The 22,244-nt window shown below is 45.6% G+C and overlaps 1 protein-coding gene across 1 annotated transcript; it reads right to left on the reverse strand.

Annotated features, from left to right (window-relative positions):
- Positions 1 to 2,279: 2,279 nt before the first annotated feature.
- On the reverse strand, positions 2,280 to 18,383 carry LOC126272860 (translation initiation factor IF-2-like). The gene is made up of 2 exons (XM_049976075.1): positions 18,132 to 18,383; positions 2,280 to 2,824 (listed from the first exon to the last, which is right to left on the reverse strand). The coding sequence occupies exons 1-2, from the start codon at positions 18,135 to 18,137 to the stop codon at positions 2,384 to 2,386; spliced, it is 447 nt and encodes a 148-aa protein (XP_049832032.1). The 5' UTR covers positions 18,138 to 18,383; the 3' UTR covers positions 2,280 to 2,383.
- Positions 18,384 to 22,244: the final 3,861 nt, after the last annotated feature.

The raw sequence follows: 22,244 nt of genomic DNA on the forward strand, positions 1-22,244 counted from the left end.
ACTAACAGGTGTCTGGATACTGTTCATGAGATAGCCCTCTTTCCACATTTCACACATAGACGACAAACACGACTTCGCAGCATTTATAGCTCTGTATAGGGAAAGTGTGGCGAACATGGCGGCGGCCGAGAGACTGCTGCTGACACATTGATCACTTCTACATCTATATCTACATCTACATCCATACTCCGCAAGCCACCTGACGGTGTGTGGCGGAGGGTACCCTGAGTACCTCTATCGGTTCTCCCTTCTATTCCAGTCTCGTATTGAACGTGGAAAGAAGGATTGTCAGTATGCTTCTGTGTGGGCTCTAATCTCTCTGATTTCAGTATATTTCAGTATATTTAGTCGTCTTTAGGAAACAAGCGAGGTCAGGTAACTCGTGCATTGACGAGAATGAGCAGAAACTTGAAACTGAACGTCTCGAATTTAAAATGAAAGCGTAGTACTTCAACAAATACATTTTCTCACAGGGCGAAACTTCACTTTTTTCATGTTTAGAGTAATTAATAGTTGACAGTGGTAAATTCTTTAGTTCATATTACAGCAGCGATTTCAAATACTTATTGTTACCGTAAATATCTGTAGGTTTTAACCGATCGTCTTCAACTTCAGAAACAGAAAAAGGCTACCAATATTAGGTCGCAAAAACATCGTTTTTAAAAGGAAAATTCAAAGGTGCAGGATAAATGTCAGAATTCTGAAGCAGTTTCTGTGAGAATTTAGAAGAAATTAGCCGAAGCAAACCATACAGTGGTACAGCAGCTACGTTTGCCTGGTAGCAAAGTTTAAAGAAGAGCCCAGACTTTAGATACCTCCTGCAAGGTCACGCCGGAATTTTCATAGCAAATTTGTTCAAATTAAAAGACTATATATCTTTCTTACAGTCGTCAGTGACTCTTAAATCTTATAATTGACGTTAATGCATGAAAATTATACTTACTGCACACTATCAAGTTTCTCTTGTAGACTGACAATTAGCTATGCTGATTTTCTTCAGCCTGATTCTTCTTGTTACTGCGTCTCTTCATTCATAAGTCAACCCTATAAAGTCAATCTCCCTTCCAGGTTTGAAAAATACAGCTTAAAGCACTCCAGCATTACTCAGCACGAAATGTAGGAAAATACACAATCCATCCAACATTACACAAGCAACCAAAAGGTCCAGTATGGCGGAAAACATCACATGACTTGATTTCAGCCAATCACAAACGTACATGGGAGCAACGGAAAGGAAAATAATGCTCAGACTTTACCTACAATGAGATTTAGCAACCTGACGACTATGGTGCCAGGTAGGGCATCGGGCCACAAAGTTAAGCACTATTCTACATTCTATAAAGCAGAATGGTGTATGTACATCCAGGATCTCCTGCAAAACGTGTTTTATACGCAAACATCAAACTTGATTATGATCGGTAGAAGCTCCTAGCTCCCACAGGGGCAGAGACAGAGGCAAAAGTATGTTTCATAGCCCCTGCCAAGTGGGCTGCTCTGCACCAGCCTGCTTTGCAGGTCAGCTAGTATGTCAGTTTCAAAAGAATAGATTTCAATCCCTAGACTTTTAGGCTGCCCTGCATGACAGGCTTGTTGTGGGAGTAGTATCACTGTGCTAAATACCGCTGTTTTGCTGAGGCGACACATGTGGATGGATGGACTAAGCTGGGGTAAGTATGAGGTGGATGGAGGAAGATTGAATGGATAGTGGGGTTAGGAAGAAGTGAATAGGAGAGATAGGGTCATCGACAGAGAGGGGGGGTGAAGGAATGGACAGAGGAAGGGTGAAGGATGACAAGGACCGACAGAGGTGGAGGTGGTGACGGTTAGGGAGAAAGGGGAGGGGGCGATGAGCAGGGAGAGGTTGGGTTTAGGAGGTGGATAGGTAGAAGGGGCGAGGTGTTAATGGAGAGAGAGAGCAGAGAGAAGGGTATGGAGCTAATGGAGCTAGAGGGTAAGCAAGAAGTGATGAACAGAGAGAGAAAGACAGTGGGGGGAGTGGGGGATGGACACAGAGAGAGGGGGGATTAGATGGAGCAAAAGGAGTGGAGGAGATTGCAGGGAGAGGGAATAGAGATGTGAGAGAAGTAGATGGACAATGAGAGGGATAGGGAGATGTGTAATGTGTGTAGCATCTAGATATGCGAGAGAAGCCTCAGGAAAAATTATAAAAATTAAAATCTGCAAAATTCACAAAAAATGAACAGAATAAAACAGAAAGGAAAAACATGAGCAACACTGTAGAGCTGGTCGTACTAGTACAAGAAACAAAACATACCACATTGTAGAAAAGATATTTATTAAAAAGAAGTGACATCACTGCAGAGGCTCTAGGAAAGACGAAAGGTAGGACAGGAAGGAAGAAGTCTAGGAACCATCAGTCTGCTCAGGCTGCTTCGACGGAGACGGTGTCGTCAGACGAGACGGCGGCATCGCTGCTGGGGGCGGGAGCCGCCGGTGCGGGGGCGGACGCGGAGGCGGAGTCACTGGCGGGGGCGGCGGCGACGGGGGCGCCGGCGAAGATCAGCCCGGAGCCGGGGATGACGGCGGGGGAGTGCACGAAGGACAGGTGGGCGGGCAGCACGGCGTGGCCGACGGGCACCTGGTGCGCCGTGTAGGACACGGCCACGGGCCGCACCACGTTCTGCACCACGGGGCTGACGGCGGTGTAGGCGTGGCCCTCGACGGCGCTGTACGCGAAGTTACCGCCCAGCCGGTCGGACTGGATGACCGCCGAGTCGAGGCTGGGCGTGCGCACCAGCGCCGCGGGGCCCGCCACGAATCCGGCGCTGCACACCGCCAGCGCGCACGACAGCACGATAGCCACCTGCCGGCAGAGGGGGCGCCGTCAACACGCACAGTGGGTGCACAGCGTGAGGGGCGAGTCAAAAATGTGTGTGAAATCTTACGGGACCTAGCTGCTAAGGTCATCAGTCCCTAAGCTTACACACTACTTCACCTAAATTATCCTAAGGACAAACACACACACCCATGCCAGAGGGAGGGCTCGAACCTCCGCCGGGGTCAGCCGCACAGTCCATGACTGCAGCGCTTCAAACCGCACGGCTAATACCGCGCGGCAGGGCTGAGTCCCCGTACCCCTCTAACCCCTGTTTAGCATTAAGTGTCACTATGCAAGTTGGTACCTATGTTATTTCTTATCAGTTGTTGGAATCTATTGCTGGAATGGACGTTTAAAAGTGTCCACAGTCGGAGTCGAGTTTTAATCTGTAGTCGCGGCAGATGTGAGCAGTCACAGATACACAACTGAGGAGCGCCTAGTGACAAGTGTGTGCTTTAAATGCGAACATTTTATTTTGTTTACAACATATGACAATATAGATGTGATATGTTACGACTGTGAAAGGAAACTGTGACCACTGGAGACAGTGTCACAAGTTCCTCCAAACAATTGTAACATGACACACACACACACAAATGTCATATTAACAAATGTAAATCCACCTGATGATGGAAGTTTAAACCTTTGAAACACGTCGTGGAGATACATAAACTCGTAACAGTTAATTTGTTGTTTCATTTAATGAAAAGTGTGTGGGTGCACAGTGAGATAGATTACGGGAGGATTCCAAGTGTTATAACGTAAAATCAAACGCTGGCACACCAGTCGGGAACGACATAGAAGAGAAGGCTGTCAGAAGAAGTCAGCCATTCACACGCTGACGAGACCTTCCTCCAGGACGACAACGCGACGCTAGCGGCCCCTATGTAAAGAGGACGTAATTGCAGCGACCGAATGGTGACGGCCCAGTTCAGTAGGGAAAAAAAGAAAGAAAAAAAAGTTCTATTGTGTGTGTAATCTTATGGGACTTAACCGCTAAGGTCATGAGTCCCTAAGCTTACACACTACTTAACCTAAATTATCCTAAGAACAAACACACACAACCATGCCAGAGGGAGGACTCGAACCTCCGCCGGGATAAGCCGCACAGTCCATGACTGCAGCGCTTTAGACCGCACGGCTAATACCACGTGACAGGGGTGAGTCCCCGTACTCCTCTAACCCTTGTTTAGCATTAAGTGTCACTATGCAAGTTGGTACCTATGTTACTTCTTATCAGTTGTTGGTATCTATTGCAGGAATTCACATTTAAAAGTTTTCGCAGTCGCAGTCGAGTTTCAATCTGTAGTCACTGCAGATGTGATCGATCACAGTTACACAATTGAGGAGAGCCTAGTGACAAGTGTGTGCTTTAAATGCGAACATTTTATTTTGTTTACGAAATATGACTGTACACATGTGATATGTTACTACTGTGAAAGAAACCTGTGACCACTGGAGACAGTGCCACAAGTTCCTCCAAAAAATCGTAGCACACACACCTTTGAAACGCGTCGTGGAGATAAATAAACAGTGACTGTTAACAGTAAAGTTATTGTTTCATTTAATGACAAGTGTGTGGGTGCGCTAACGACAACACACAGGCCAGACAGTGAGATTACGGGAGCATTCCAGGTGTTAAGGTGTAAAATCAAGCGCCAGTACACCAGTCGGGGACGACAGGGAAGACATGTCCGAAAGAACAGTTACCATCTTCGTACATATATAGTTCAGGCTCACTGGCCACTTGACCATCGTCTTCTTCTGTGCGAATGCACAAACAGTGACCGAACTCTTACGGGAATCGGCAACTCGCCGCGAGTAATGAGTATAATGGGCGGGGGCACTACGAATGTAGTGCGGGACAACACGTTGAGAATGTGGGTTTCGCGGGAGGCGTGCCAGAGATAAATTCCTGCAGTCGCGCTATCGTCTGTGTCCTCGGTGGCTGAGGTGGATGCCGGCACGGTAACTCAGCGTGTTCGAGGGTTATTTGCCCTCTGTAATAATAATAATAAAACTGAGTTAATGGATCAACGACGAACTGAAACGGGTGTCTTGCGACGTCCGCCCCGAGCAGATGCAACGATCGAAAACGAACAAAATGGAAAAAACAGATGGATAGAGCATCTGCCATGTAAGCAGCAGCTCCCGTGTTCGAGTCTCGTTTGGGGCACAAATTTTCATCTGTCCCCGTTGACGTATGTCAACGCCTGTAAGTAGCTAAGGGTGTTCATTTCATTGTAAGTTCATTCTAACGAGCTGCATGGTCACCGATGGTATCTGTTCTTTCGGACAAGTCCGAAAGTACAGGTACCATCTTGGTATATGTATATGATCTTTTCTCCCTACGTAGATCGGCGTCGACAAAATACTTTCGCTTTCATAAGAGAAACTTGGTAATTGAAATTTCATGAGAAGATCCCGCAGCAGTGAGAAACGACTAGGTTTTAGTCATTTCCGCCCCAAATCCTGTATCGTATCAGTGACATTTTCTCCCTTATTTCTCGGTAATAGAAAAGGTGCTGCACTCCTTTGAACTTTCTCGATGTATTCCATTAATCCTATCTGGTAAGTATCCCATATCAGTACACCAAAAGAGTATGGACAAGTAGATATGTTGCATCTTATGAGTGTTCTGCCAGTACAACAGAGTTCTTGGTTCCCTTCCCCACATCTTCTGTCCGCTCTTTCCAATTTAAATTGTTCGTATTTGTATTCTTAGGTATTTAGTTGAATTTACGGCCTTTAGATTTGTTTCCTTCATCATTTAACAAAAGTTTAACGGATTCCTTGTAGGAGTCATGTGGATGACGACACACTTGTCATAATTTAGGATCAAATGCCTATTTTCGCACCCTGCAGATATCCAAATCGTTTTGCAGTTAGTTTTGATCTTCTGATGACTTTACTAGACGATAAATGACAGCATCAGCTGCAAACAACGTGAAAAGGCTAAGTAGATTGTCTCCTAAATCATTTATATAGATAAGGAACAAAAGAGGACCTATAACAATACCGTGGGAAACGCCAGAACTCACTTCTGTTTTACTTGATGACTTTCCCTCAGTTACTACGAACTGTGCCCTCTCTGGTAGGAAATCACGAATCCGGTCGCATAATTGAGGCGATATTCCATGAGCACGCAATTTGATGACAAGACGCTGTTGTTTTCTATCTACATAAATGATCTTTTGGATAGGGTGGATAGTAATGTGCGGCTGTTTACTGATGATGCTGTGGTGTACGGGAAGGTGCCGTCGTTGAGTGGTTGTAGGAGGATACAAGATGACTTGGACGGGATATGTGATTGGTGTAAAGAATGGCAGCTAACTCTAAAGATAGATAAATGTAAATTAATGTAGATGAATAGGAAAAAGAAACCTGTAATGTTTGAATACTCCATTAGTAGAGTAGCGCTTGACACAGTCACGTCGATTAACTATTTGGGCGTAACATTGCAGAGCGATATGAAGTGGGACAAGCATGTAATTGCAGTTGTGGGGAAGGTGGATAGTCGTCTTCGGTTCACTGGTAGAATTTTGGGAAGATGTGGTTCATCTGTAAAGGAGACCGCTTATAAAACACTAATACGACCTATTTTGAGTACTGCTCGAGCGTTTGGAATCCCTATCAGGTCGGATTGAGGTAGGACATGAAAGCAATTCAGAGGCGGGCTGCTAGATTTGTTACTGGTAGGTTTGATCATCAAGCGAGTGTTACGGAAATGCTTCAGGAAGCGGGTGGGAGTCTCTAGAGGAAAGGAGGCGTTCTTTTCGTGAATCGCTACTGAGGAAATTTAGAGAACCAGCATTTGAGACTGACTGCAGTACAGTTTTACTGCCGCCGACTTACAATTCGCAGAAAGAGCACAAAGGTAAGAGAGAATAGGGCACGTACAGAGGCAGATAGGGAGTCATTTTTCCCTTGTTCTGTTTGGGAGTGGAACAGGGAGAGAAGATGCTAGTTGTGGTACGAGGTACCCTCCGCCACCCACCATATAGAGGATTTCAGAGTATGTTTGTAGATGTAGATGTAGGAGACGCTTATTTAGAGAACCAAAATTTGAGGATGACTGCAGACCAATTCTACTGCCGCCAACGTGTATTTGGCATGTGGATCACGAATATAAGGGAGATTAGGACTCGTACGGAAATATTTAACGGTCGTATTTCCCTCGCTCTGTTTTTGCAAGTGGAAGAGGGAAGGAAATGAGTTGCAGTGATATAAGGTACGCTCTGCTGTGCACCATACAGTGTCTTACAGAGAATGTGTGTAGATGTAGATGCAGATGTAACGCTTCTGCGGTAACAGCTTAGGTGGAGGAGTGTGGCTTGATTAGGCAGTCCTGGGGCCGTGGAATGAGTTACGCGGAGCGTGCTGTGCCGTGAGTGGGTGACCTTGCTCGGCAGGTGCGAGAGCTGCAGAGGTGCAGAGCAGTACAGGCAGGATGGGACCGTCGGCCCAGACCGAGACATCCGGCTGCGGCCACGCCCAGCACGCCGTGGGCCGCCGCTCCGGTGGGCGCCTCCACTAGCGGCATTCCCCACTTTCTGGTCGCCACGTGGGGCGAACAATGGCGGAGGCGTGACCTGCTAACGACCACGCCAGCGGCAGCGGCCTGGGTTACCGCGCCGCCTGCTTTGTTTACATACGCCTACAAGCTGCGTGAGAGTACGCCAGCACCTGTCTTTCATACTACAGCACAGTGTAGTCGGTAAGCAAACTTCCTGACAGGTTAATACAGATACTAAACAGGCAGTGCTCTTACCAGCTAAGACTTCAGATCGTCCCTCGCAACCTAACTGAAACCTCCATGTCACTAGCAGAAGAGGTTCGACGGATTTTGACATATACGAGACGTGCATTTGATGGAAAAATCGGAAATTCACACGTCCGACGCTGGTGCTGATTATGGACAATACAACAGAATGGAGTGAGACTTTAATACCCGTTATTTGATGAACAGGCAACGGCCTTGCCGCAGTGGATACACCGATTCCCGTGAGATCATTGAAGTTAAGCGCTGTTAGGCGTTGTCGGCACTTGGATGGGTGACCATCCAGGCCGCCATGCGCTGTTGCCATTTTTAGGGGTGCACCCAGCCTCATGATGCCAATTGAGGAGCTACTCGACCGAATTGTAGCACCTTCGGTCGAGAATACCCATCATAACGGCCGGGAGAGCGATGTGCTGACCCCATGCCCCTCCTACCGGCATCCTACACTGAGGGTGACACGGCGGTCGTATGGTCCCGGTAGGCCACTCGTGACCTGAAGACGGAGTGCACATTTGATGAACACCTGCGTCTACATCTACATCGATACTCCTGACTCCACCTTATGGTGAATGGCAGAGGGTACCCCATACCGCTAACAGTCATTTCCTTTCCTGTTCCACAAGCAAATAGAACGAGGGAAAAACGACTATCTCTTTGCCTCCATATGAGCCCTTAACCTTTTACGGTGTCTTATCTTCGAAGTCCATACGTGCGATGTATGTTGGAGGCGGCAGAATCGTTCTGCAGTCAGCTTCAAATGCCGGTTCTCTAAACTGTCTCAACGGTCTTCCTCGAAAAGAATGCCGCCTTCCCTCCAGGGATTCCCATTCGAGTTCCCGAAGCATCCGTGAACACCTGCTGCTAGAATTTACCAGTAAAAAATATAGCAGCTCGCCTCTGAGATGCTTTGATTTCCTTCAATCTGATCTGGTACGGTTCCCAAACACTCGAGCAGTACTCAAGAATAGGTCGGACCATCCTCCTACATGCAGTCTCCTGTATAGGTGAACCGCCTTTCCCAGAACCCTTAAACTCGTATCTTATCTTCGTAGTCCATACGTGCGATGTACGTTGGAGGCGGCAGAATCGTTCAGCAGTCAGCTTCAAATGCCGGTGTTCCTCGAAAAGAATGTCGCCTTCCCTGCAGGGATTCCCATTTGAGTTCCCAAAGCATCCGTATACACCTGCTGTTCGAATCTACCAGTAAAAAAATATAGCAGCTCACCTCTGAAATGCTTCGATGTCTTCCTTCAATCTGAGCTGGTACGGATCCCAAACACTCGAGCAGTACTCAAGAATAGGTCGCACCAGCCTCGTATATGCGGTCTCCTTTATAGGTGAACCACCTTTCTTAATAATCTCCCTACAAACCGAAGTAGACCATTGGCCTTCTCCACAACAATCCTCCTATGCTAGTTCGATTTCGTATCTGTTTGCGACGCTACGCCCAGGTATTTAAACAAGGTGACTGTGTCAAGCAGGACAATACAAATGCCGTATCTGAAATTTACAGGCTTGTTTTTCCTACTCATCCGTATTATTTTACATTTTCCTGCATCTAGAGCTACCTGCCATTCATCATGCCAAATAGACATTTCGTCAAAATCATCTTGAATCCTCCTACAGTCACTCAACTTCGACACCTTCTCGTACACCACAGCATCACCAGCAAACAGCCGCAGATCGCTGCCCACCCTGTCAGCCAGATCACTTACCTATGTAGAGAATAAGATCGGTCCTATCACACCCTCCCGGGCCACTCCTAACAATAACCTTGCCTCTGATAAACATTCACCGTCAAGGACAACATACTGTGTTCTGTAACTTAAGAAGTCTTCGAGACGCATATCTGTAAATCTATTCCATATGTTGGTACCCCATTATGGGCGCAATGTGTGGTGCACCCGGATGTACAGTTCCTCCAGAAGTGCACTGTCGTAGGGGTGCAGTGGACTTGCCACCACGTACACCAGATTTAACTCTTTTGGATTTTTCCTGTGGGGTCGCGTCAAAGTACTGTATTATGCCGGATCTGGTGCGCTCGCGTCAAAGCACTGTTTTATACCGGATCTCGTTCATCTTAAGCAGATGATTGGTCATGCGTGTGGTCAAATTCAGCCGGATCTGTTGGTTAAAGTTCACCAGGACTTGGTTCGGAGGGTAGTATTAACCCTCCGACGTAGTGAACAGCATATCGGACCGTTCCTGTGACTGTTGGTGTTCCCTCTGGAGTATGTACCGTCGGCTTAATGCCTTTTCAGTACGTAACACTCGCTCTACTGAGTGTATCACTTCTGCCACACAAAGTTGATTACGACTCGAGACTGAATAAAGCTATGTCCAAACTAACGCCACCGCTTTTCTAGTGAAATTCTCCATGTGTCTGACACGTCGCATGACCACCTTCCCATTCTAAATTATCGACTTGAATCCAAGATGGTGGCTTTCAAGATGGCCGCCATGTTGGTAACATAACCTATAAGTTTTTCCCCCTCCTTTTTCTCTTGTATCGGCACTTTGTTCTACTGTTTACGTCTCTGTTTGGATTTTATGAGGGTATTTCAGGATTTGTACTATACGCAGAGAAGATCATCACAAATGAACGAACAAAAAGCCTCTGACAAGGAATTTTATGAAACTAAGTGTTTCTGAACACATAATTACCGAGCGAGGGGGCGGTTAGCACACTGAACTCGCATTCGGGAGGACGACGGTCCAACCCCGCGTCCGGCCATCCTGATTTCGGTTTTCTGTGATTTCCCTAAATCACTTCCTTTGAAAGGGCACGGCCGACTTCCTTCCCTAATCCAATGAAACCGATGACCTCACTGTTTGGTCTCTTCCCCCAAACAATCCAATCAAATCCAACACATAATTCGAAAAGAGATATCCTTATTTTGTGGATGAGAACTTCTTGCTGACCTAAAACTCTTTGCCTACGTAGTGGTATTAGAGTTTTTCAAGGTCAGGACGGTACTTCGGAAAGAGACTTCGGGACGGGGGATGAAATGGCCGCCTGGGGGGAGACACCTGCTGGCGACGTAGATCGGCGGTTCTCGGGCGCGACCTCGCTGTGTCTGTGTTAAGTCAAGGTGGGACGCCGGCTGTTGCGTCACGCACTCTCGTTTTCATCGGAGGCGAGCCGCGCCGGGACGCATCGCTTCCACACGGCTGACGGCCGCTAACGGTGTTCTCCACTTCTCCGCGACTGTTTCGAATGCACTACGGGGGAATCGGCTAAGCTGTCGGTTTTCGAATCTATTCATTTTGTGACTTTATCGTTATTTATTCTTGACTGGTGGGACCGGAAACCTTCAATACATTTGACTACACTGGTGAAGAAATCTACATCTACATCTCCATGACTACTCTGCAATTCACATTTAAGTGCTTGGCAGAGGGTTCATCGAACCACAATCATACTATCTCTCTACTATTCCACTCCCGAACAGCGAGCGGGAAAAACGAACACCTAAACCTTTCTGTTCGAGCTCTGATTTCTCTTATTTTATTTTGATGATCATTCCTACCTATGTAGGTTGGGCTCAACAAAATATTTTCGCATTCGGAAGAGAAAGTTGGTGATTGAAATTTCGTAAAAAGGTCTCGCCGCGACGAAAAACGTCTATGCTGTAATGATTTCCATCCCAACTCGTGTATCATATCTGCCACACTCTCTCCCCTATAACGCGATAATACAAAACGAGCTGCCCTTTTTTTGCACCCTTTCGATGTCTTCCGTCAATCCCACCTGGTAAGGATCCCACACCGCGCAGCAATATTCTAACAGAGGACGAACGAGTGTAGTGTAAGCTGTCTCTTTAGTGGACTTGTTGCATCTTCTAAGTGTCCTGCCAATGAAACGCAACCTTTGGCTCGCATTCCCGACAATATTATCTATGTGGTCCTTCCAACTGAAGTTGTTCGTAATTTTAACACCCAGGTACTTAGTTGAATTGACAGCCTTGAGAATTGTACTATTTATTAAGTAATCGAATTCCAACGGATTTCTTTTGGAACTCATGTGGATCATCTCACACTTTTCGTTATTTAGCGTCAACTGCCACCTGACACACCATACAGCAATCTTTTCTAAATCGCTTTGCAGCTGATACTGGTCTTCGGATGACCTTACTAGACGGTAAATTACAGCATCATCTGCGAACAGTCTAAGAGAACTGCTCAGATTGTCACCCAGGTCATTTATATAGATCAGGAACAGTAGAGGTCCCAGGACGCTTCCCTGGGGAACACCTGATATCACTTCAGTTTTACTCGATGATTTGCCGTCTATTAATACGAACTGCGACCTTCCTGACAGAAAATCACGAATCCAGTCGCACAACTGAGACGATACCCCATAGCTCCGCAGCTTGATTAGAAGTCGCTAGTGAGGAACGGTGTCAAAAGCTTTCCGGAAATCTAGAAATACGGAATCAAATTGAGATCCCCTGTCGATAACGGCCATTACTTCGTGCGAATAAAGAGCTAGCTGCGTTGCACAAGAGCGATGTTTTCTGAAGCCATGCTGATTACGTGTCAATAGATCGTTCCCTTCGAGGTGATTCATAATGTTTGAATACAGTATATGCTCAAAAACCCTACTGCAAACTGACGTCAATGATATAGGTCTGTAGTTAAATGGATTACTCCTACTACCTTTCTTGAACACTCGTGCGACCTGCGCAATTTTCCAATCTGTAGGTACAGATCTATCGGTGAGCGAGCGGTTGTATATGAGTGCTAAGTAGGGAGCTATAGTATCAGCGTAATCTGAAAGGAACCTAATCGGTATACAATCTTAGTTCTGATTAAATTCCTGATCAACACACTTGTCATACATGGATTTTACCCAACCCCTTATCGTACATTACCGCTCAACGAGATCCACTACTACAAGAAATGAGTCGTGAAAGTAAGTAAGGAAAGTAAATGAGACTGTCGCCGTCCTGAAAGCTGGTTTCAACACGAAGGTGCTTTACCCTCTGTGGTCCTATAGGATGTGGTGCCGCCTTGCCTGACTCCGAACTTTTAAACTTAAACACTCCGCCCCACGTGGACCTGTAGTTTGACGTGGACTCTCAAAGAAGGTACTGGTGTGGGGTTCTCACATTAACAACACGCTGACAGTGGTGAAAAAGTGATAAATGTTTGGAAAAATTTGCCGCGCGGAGAAACCGCGCGGTTTTAGGCGTCATGTCAGAGACTGCGCGGCCACTTCCACCGGAGGTTCAAGTCCTCCTTCGGGAATGGGTGTTTGTGTAGTTCTTAGCATAAGTTAGTTTAAGTAATGTGTAAGACTAGCGACCGATGACCTAAGCAGTTTGGTCTCTCAGGAATTCATACACATTTGAACATTTGATTTGGAAAAATCAATCAATGAAGCAACACATCGAACATTTCAAATTCGTAGTTTCTTACATTTGCTGCCATTTATCCTCACCCAAAGAATACACACCCAGATGAAGAAACTGAAACACCCAGGAGACATGTAACTTTTGTATATAGCGAGTATATAAACGATAATAACTGCAATTCCTTGTGACAGGTAAACGGCCACCACAGCGCAATGTTGTTGTTCGTATTTTGTATTGTCATCACGCCTCGTAGAACATATACACTGACGAGGCGAAACATTGTGACCGCCTGCTAAATAACTTGTTAGGACATCTTTGGAACGCAATACTTCACCGATTCTGCTTCTCATCTGTTCCACAGTTTGTTGGGAGGTATGTGCAACAAGAGGTCATGTAATTCCCGTAAATAACGGCCCGATAAGCTGTCTAGACGGTGATGGCACCTTATAGCGACCCAGATGGGGTCCATAGGATACACATCCGGCAACTCTGGTGACCAAGACATCAACGTGAGTTAACTGTCGTGCTCCTCAAACCACTGGGGCACGATTCTGGCTTTGAGACACAGACAATTATCCTGTTGAAAGACGACGTCGCCGTCGCGGAAGACATCAAGGATGAAGGGGAGCAGGTGGTCCGCAGCTGTCAACGTGTCTTCGATTACTACCAAATGGCCATTCCAGGAGGAGGGGAATGTCTATCATAGCAGTAAACTGTCCCGATCAGTCTGCTTCCCTGCCGCGGTGCACGTCGTGGTAATGGCCATCGACCTGGTGTAAGAACTGTCCATTAATCCGCGGTCCAATCCCACTGATCCCGTGTCCACTGCAATTGTAACTGGCGATGTCGTTGGCTCAACATGCGAAGACGTAGGGGTCGCCTGCTGCGGGGCCCAATGTTCAGCTGTGTGCATTGGATGGTGTGCTCCGAAACACTTGGTCCTACACCAGCATTGTGCTTTTTCGCCAGAGATGCCATGACTCTACACATAGGAGTGTAGAGTCATGGACGTCCAACCTCTTAGCGCGCAGTGGTAGTTTGACTGTCCTTCCACTAGTTTCTGCCCGCTTCTTTTTGTTTTTGTTTTCCTGTGCAAGGCCAAAAAAATTTGTCGAGGCATTACACAGTTTAGTGGGTCTTGAAATTGTAACAATAAACGCAACTAGAGGCTGCCAGTGGCTAGTAAATCTGTTCGTATCTTTCACAATCCCCGTAGTTAATTGTTATTATTGTGGTCTCCAAGGCCAAGACTAGATTACTGGGGCATCCTGTGATGGTCTATCCTATGCAAGCCTCTTCATCTCTGCATAGCTATTGCAACCTACATCCGAATGAACCTGCTTCCAGTAGTTAACACGGTTTCCTCTTCAGTTTTATCCGCCGCACTTCCCCCCGTGACTAAATTCTAACGACAGAGTGAGGGTATTTACTAATACCAAATAAAACTTGATGAAAAATCATCAACAGTCTCATTTTGTCTTTCCGGGAATGGACACCCACCTTCTACATCTACATCTACATCTACATCCATACTCCGCAAGCCACCTGACGGTGTGTGGCGGAGGGTACCCTGAGTACCTCTATCGGTTCTCCCTTCTATTCCAGTCTCGTATTGTACGTGGAAAGAAGCATTGTCGGTATGCTTCTGTGTGGGCTCTAATCTCTCTGATTTTATCCTCATGGTCTCTTCGCGAGATATACGTAGGAGGGAGCAATATACTGCTTGACTCTTCGGTGAAGGTATGTTCTCGAAACTTTAACAAAAGCCCGTACCGGGCTACTGAGCGTCTCTCCTGCAGAGTCTTCCACTGGAGTTTATCTATCATCCCCGTAACGCTTTCGCGATTACTAAATGATCCTGTAACGAAGCGCGCTGCTCTCCGCTGGATCTTCTCTATCTCTTCTATCAACCCTATCTGGTGCGGATCCCACACTGCTGAGCAGTATTCAAGCAGTGGGCGAACAAGCGTACTGTAACCTACTTCCTTTGTTGTCGGATTGCATTTCCTTAGGATTCTTCCAATGAATCTCAGTCTGGAATCTGCTTTACCGACGATCAACTTTATATGATCATTCAATTTTAAATCACTCCTAATGGATACTCCCAGATAATTTATGGAATTAACTGCTTCCAGTTGCTGACCTGCTATTTTGTAGCTAAATGATAAGGGACCTATCTTTCTATGTATTCGCATCACATTACACTTGTCTACATTGAGATTCAATTGCCATTCCGTGCACCATGCGTCAATTCGCTGCAGATCCTCCTACATTAAACTGAGACTTGAAACGAGCACAGATTATTACATTCACAAATACTCTCATACGTCTTTTTTAAGGTGAAGGAAAAGCGATAATGGATAAGACTTCCAACTGTATTGTCTTTGGGTCAGTTTGTTGTCGAATGTCTGTAGCAAATTTACCATCCGGACGTACATGCATACGCTACGCGCCCTTGTACGTTCGGCATTGACATTCTGGCGTGGAATATAAACCACAAGTACGAGAAGAATCGCTCCTTCCCTTAAATGGTTTTACGGAGTTTTGACAGTAACTTCTACCAGGAAGCGCGATCTCCTGTCGTTATGCGCTGAAACGCGTGCATATATCTGTAACAGTGCATTGTCGACAAAAGTAACTAATCTATGATGGTAAGCCATTAGATTGATATTCTTTATCCCCTCACCCGATGTTATAGTTTGGATACACGATAAACTGAGACACAGCTTTCGATAAGTTAGTAAGAAAACATTTCGTGGGAAATCTTCACTTTCTCGGTAGTCTCTCAATATTTCCTATCTATATGTCTTGATTAACACATGTGATATACCAACACCTGTAGAAAATGAACTCCTGCTAAGGATTATTTTTGCCTATCGCCAGAAGATAAAGTTATTATTTTGTTATTAATACTGTCTAATTTTGATTTTCAAAACTTTAGCAACTATGTGGGGTGCTACATTTGCATAAATGACTTACGCGGCAATTATACTGAAGCTGTGCTACTGCATCTTTTTAGTGTATTCAGCAGATAGATAACAGTTTATTGGAAATGTGCTAAACCCTTAGGGAGTACAAGCTGCCTATTGGCTTCTGTCTCAGGTACTTCGGCCGACGTTTTTTTCATAATTTTTCTGACGTTCTGCAAGCACAGGCTGATGGCATTGTTAAAATGTCTCTCAACATTGTTGCTGCTGAGAGTGAAGCTTCAACAATGCTAGCCACACTTACTGGCGAAATGTCAGAATAATTATCAGATAAACATTGGACGAAGAACGCCAGACAGAAGCTAACAGCCAGTTTGTCACCAAGTGACCAGGAAAGCCTTAATATTCTTAGGGATTAGTTTCAGTGGAATCAGAAGGAGGCATAGAGGGCAATAATTGTACACGAAGACACAGATTACAAAATATGGAAGAAACAATTGAGAATGTGCTTGTAGGTGATACTCTGAGGTGAAAAAATTGCCACAAGGGAGATAACAAACAGCAATATATGAAAGAAAAATACTAGAGGTAACAGAGTGAATCCCCTTGGGAGATCGATTTTCTGAGGAGTTTTTCGAGTTTAGAGTGCTGCATTAAGTCTCAGATGTAGGAAATTCCTGGAATAATAGCTCTTTTGACACGCTTCTTATTTTGTATATAAAGGCAATAGGTGAGAACTAAAAGTAAGGCTGTCAGTGGGTCACTACCTGAAACTTCTTGTATATTGGATATACATAACTCGAATGCGATATATAACTGCGTCATCCAGTAACAATAAGACACCAGAATAGTTTCTATGGTTCTAGAGGGGGACGAAAATTGTGGGGGAAAACAGAGATTCTTATATATACAAGAAATCATTGAGGATTTTAAGTGAAAGTACCACTGTCAGATGGACAAAATGTCACAAGAGTGATAAAAAAATAGTAGACGTAATAGCATGAATCCCTGTGGGACATCCGTTCCCTGTGGAGTATTTCCAGTTAGGAATGTAGCATTGTATTCGTTGACGAATAACTCATTTTGACGTTCCCACTTATTTTGTGTATGAAGACAAAAGGCTGCAACCAAAAGCGAATTTGTCAGTGGGTCACTGCCTGGAAGATACAGCAAGTATCTCTGGCATTTATTATTTGAGTGTGCTACATACCGGTGTGGTCAAAAAATTCCATTGAAGCAGCGTCATCAGTCTTTCGTCCTGTATACGAGGGACGTTCAACAAGTAACGCCCTACATTTTTTTAAAAGCCCATTAATATACGTAGACAAACGTCGTTGTTGGTGGTTCACATTTGATGTCTGTTCCGTGCTGCCACGGGTCGTTACGGGGGACAAAAGCTAGGTGCATCACTTTGCGCCAGAAACAAAAAGGCAGTCAATGGAGTGGTACCATCCTCATTGAGAACAAAAGAAGAAATTGAAGAGTATCTCCGGTGCCGGAAAAGACATGGTGACAATCTTATGGGATTGTGATGGCGTCATTCTCGTGGATGTGATGCCAAAAAGGTCAAGCATCAATTCAGAGTGATACGTGACGACTATGGATAAACTCAAGGTCAGTTTCCGACGTGTTCGATCAGACAAGAATCCAGCATAAATCTTGTTCCTACACGATAATGCACGCCTAAACACAAGAACCCGAAAACACACTGTTGGACATCATTGGCTCATCCACCCCGCAGTGAACACCCGGCACCCTCGGAGTACCATCTCTTTGGGTCACTTAAAGATTCTCTTTGGGGACACACTTTGAAGATGAATGTGTCAGTCATGCAATGAAAACATGGCTTCGCCTACAGGACAAGAGCTTTTACCAGCAGGGAAAACATGCTCCTCCACAACGTTGGAGACTAGGTAGAAAAAGATGACATGGACAAGGCATGTTGATGTATATTGTCATCAAATTCTGACTCTGTTCTGAGAAAAAAAAAGGCATTACTTATTGAACGGCTACCGTACATCAGCATCGTGAGTAGTAGAGGACACAAAATAAATCCCTGTGGAAGGTCACTATGAATCATGTGGCGAAAATTTCTTGAGTAATAACACATTTGGATGTTTCTAAGTATTTGTATACGATGACACTTAAAGTTAGCTACTACCTGGAACTTCTTGGTACTGCCGTCCCATACAGCTAGAGAGAGAGATAGAGGTGAGATGTGTACGCACCTTCATGTCTGCTGCGGGGTGCTGGTGTGGAGCTCTGCGGTGCGAGTCAGTGCTGCAGGAAGCGCGGCCGCGTCTTTTATAGGGCGCGGCCCGCCGTCCCGCCACGCCCTGCGTGTAACGCGACGCTGCCCGGCCACATCCCAGCCGCCCGTTTGGGCGGACCGGCGCCCAGCGCGACGCGGACCGCTGCAAGGCCACGGCGGCCGAGTCGGTGTCCGCTTCCAGCGGCTCCAGCGCTGGCTGGAGCTGGGGGCCGCGCCGCACCGCACAGTGGCCGCCTCACACGGCGTTGCCTCCACACGGAGGACGGCAGGTGTCGTCGACACGGGCTCCCACAATCCGACTGTTTGTCGGTGTCCTCAGTAACACTAAAAGAATTGTAGTCGTTATCAAAAAATTGGCCAGGTATGGTTCAAATGGCTCTCCATGCCCGAGGCAGGATTCGAACTTGCGACAGTAGCATCAGCGCGGTTTCGGACTGAAGCGCCTAGAACCGCTCGGTCACGGCGGCCGGCCTAGCAAGGTATGAGTAGCAATCGCGCTCCGTACAAATTTAATGAATTACGGGCTGAATATTAATAAAACCAAGAAACTGCAGGGACGTATTCCTGACTGGAAATGGGAAAAAACAGGTGCTATGAACGTGCATCCATAAATGAACGGTGTGCGAGCGACCACAACAATTCGTCCCGGAACAGAGTACACAGCTGCATCGCATCCACGTCACAATAGACGGGATACGGATAGTTGCGGTTTTCATGGAGCATACACGTAATCGTACTTTGAGTAACATCACGCTGGTAGGCCTCCTGCCTGGAGCTTATAGTAGAATACTTGGAATTCACGGGACTGATATCTTGCCAGTATCAGAGTCGATGATAAGGTAAAAATCATTCTGGATTCCCGGGAGGAATGAACTGTCTGCATACAGGGTGAACCTTAGTAAAACCGACAAACTTCAGGGACAGATTACAGACCAGAAACGGGGCGGAAAAGGTCCTGTGAACATGTGCCCAGAAATGCATCGTTGCCACGGTAGATGGCGCTGATGAATGGCGGTTCCTCTGTTCCTTGTATGTTGCAGGTTGTGTGGTGGATGACGCAGCGTACAGTAAGCAGCAGAAAGTTCCACGATGGAAACAAGCACAGATGGTGTTTGTGTAGGGCCAAGCAGATTGAAACGGTCAAGAGGCGGCTCGGCTATACAAAAACAAGTACCCTCAATATTACTTTTGAATACATTATGGGTGTGACAGTGATCAATATGTTACAATTATGTACTATTTTAAACAGTCTTGATCACAATTTATTTAATACGGTGACCGGTTTGGACCACTACTGTGGTCATCTTCAGACCAATGAGTAAGAACCTCCTTCTGCTAGAAAATCACTACTCGAGCAGAAGGAGGTTCTTACTCATTAGTCTGAAGATGACTACAGTAGTGACCGAAACCGGTCACCGTACTAAATAAATTGTGATCAAGACTGTTTTTAATGGTAAATACCCTCAATATCCTCTGCAACCCGGTCCTCAAAATCTGGTGTACATTCAGTCAGCAGTCTCCCTGGACGTTAGTCTGTCTGAAAGGACTAATGATCACACAAACGTCCAAAAAGGAACTGGAACGTTGTTTGATGAGGTGGTTGTCTGTGAGGGTACTTGTTTTTGTATAGCCGTACTGCTCTCGACGTTTCCATCTCCTTGGCCGTACATAAACACCATCTGTGCTTGTTTCTGATGTGGACTCCGGATCATTCTGCTGCTTACAGTACGCTGCGCCAACTACACAGCCTGGAACACACAAGGAAGACGCTGCAAGTGATGGGAGGAACTGTCATTCATCAGCGCCATCTACCGTGGCACACGTTATACGGTTCGGCTGGCTCTGAGCACTATGGGACTTAACATCTGTGGTTATCAGTCGCCTAGAACTTAGAACTACTTAAACCTAACTGACCTAAGGGCATCACACACATCCATGCCCCAGGCAGGATTCGAATCTGCGACCGTAGCAGTCGCGCGGTTCTGGACTGAGCGCCTAGAACCGCTAGACCACCGCGGCCGGCAAATAATACGGGAATGCGTATAGCTGCGTACGTCCCTGCAGTTTGTCAGTTTTACTAATGTTCATGCTGTATATAGACAGTTCATGCATTCCGGGAATCCAGAATATAAACGATTTTTGCGTTACCATCGACACAATTACTGGAAGATAAGACCCGTGAATTCCAAGAGTTTCAAGAGTGTTTCACTTTTGATTTTAGAGTCGGATAACGATGAAATATTATTTCTGTGATATAATTAATAATTTATATTTTTGCAATTTTTTCCTATACTCGTACTGTGAAACCTAGCTTCTTGACAGATTTCGTGATTCTAAGTCAAAGGGAGGTGCGCTGTAGATTTTGATGGGTGACTTTGCGAGCATCAAAATACAGTATGTTACATAAATGGCCTAACTTCTGGTGCCATTGACTTAGAAAAATGGGGGTAAACCTCCGTGCGATAAAAGCGATAAGAATATTATAAATTTAATCTCGGTTTTTATATTTCTTGCTGAATAGATTTGATTTATGAAGAATAAATTTATTTGCTTGAATATTAAAACCATAATTCATCATAATATTTATTACAGCGTCAAGTGACTACAAAGCGGAGTATTTTACATAAATTTCAGCTTGACACGTCTACCTGTTCCAGAGAAAAGGTGGCGTAACAGATGGATGGACGGACAGAGAGAGTCCGAAAGGAAATGAGACAAAAATTGTTTCGTTTGATATAATTACAAATTAACAATTTTCGTACCTTTCCCTTTGGTTGTACTGTGGAATGTTGCTTCTTCCCAAATTTCACGACTGTAGCACAAGTGAAAGTACCGTATACGTCTTGATGAGTGAGTTTGAGAGTATCGAAATCTGTATCACAAATGGCAGTCCTTTTGATTACACTGACTTAAAAGCTTACAATTATTAAATCGCTAATGGGCCATAGACCTTAGTATGAGACACAGATTTCTACTTGATACAGCTACAGCTTTTTGAGAAAAACTGCGCTTATCAGACGGACAAATATACAGTCGGAGAACAAAAGAGAAAAAAAAATTTTTGCTTGCGATATAATTACAAATTCATAGTATTCGGTTTTTCTTCTTTAAATTGTACTGCGAAACCATGCTTCCTGCCAAATTTCAGTATTCTAATTAAATGGGATACGTTCTCATGAGTAAGTTTGCTGGTATCAAAAAATGTTACATACACTATGTGTACAAAACTATCCGGACACCTGGCTGAAAATGACTTACAAGTTCTTGGCGCCTTCCATCGGTAATGCTGCAATTCAATATGGTGTTGGTCCACCTTAGCCTTGATGACAGCTTCTATTTTCGCGTAGCGTACGTTCAGTCAGGTGCTGGAAGGTTTCTTGGGGAACGGCAGCCCATTCTTCACGAAGTGCTGCACTGAGGAGAGGTATCGATCTCCGTGGGTGAGGGCTGGAACGAAGTCGGCGTTCCGAAACATCCCAAAGCTGTTCTGTAGGAATGAGGTCAGGACTCTGTGCAGGTCAGTCCATTACAGGGATGTTATTGTCGTGTAACCACTCCGCCACAGGCCGTGCATTATGAAGAGGTACTCGATCGTGATGAAAGATGCTATCCCCGAATTACTCTTCAACAGTGGGGAGCAAGAAGGTGCTTAAAACATCAATGTAGGCCTTTACTGTGACAGTGCCACGCAGAACAACAAGGGATGCAAGCCCCCTCCATGAGAAACACGACCACACTATAGAACTACCGCCTCCGAATTTTGCTGTTGGCACTACACACGCTGGCATATGACGTTCACCGGTCATTCGCCATACCCACACCATGCCTTCGAATCGCCACATTGTCTACATTGTCTATCGTCCAATGTTTACGCTCCTTACACCGTGCGAGGAGTCGTTTGGCATTTACCGGCGTGATGTGTGGCTTACGAACAGCCTCTCGACCACAAAATCCAAGTTTTCTCACCTCCCGCCTAATACTTTCAGTGGATCCTGATGCAGTTTGGAATTCTTATATGATGGTCTGGATAGATGTCTGCCTATTACACATTACGACCCTCTTCAATCGT

The sequence above is a fragment of the Schistocerca gregaria genome, chromosome 5, assembly GCF_023897955.1.
Source record: "Schistocerca gregaria isolate iqSchGreg1 chromosome 5, iqSchGreg1.2, whole genome shotgun sequence".
Taxonomy (NCBI): domain Eukaryota; kingdom Metazoa; phylum Arthropoda; class Insecta; order Orthoptera; family Acrididae; genus Schistocerca; species Schistocerca gregaria.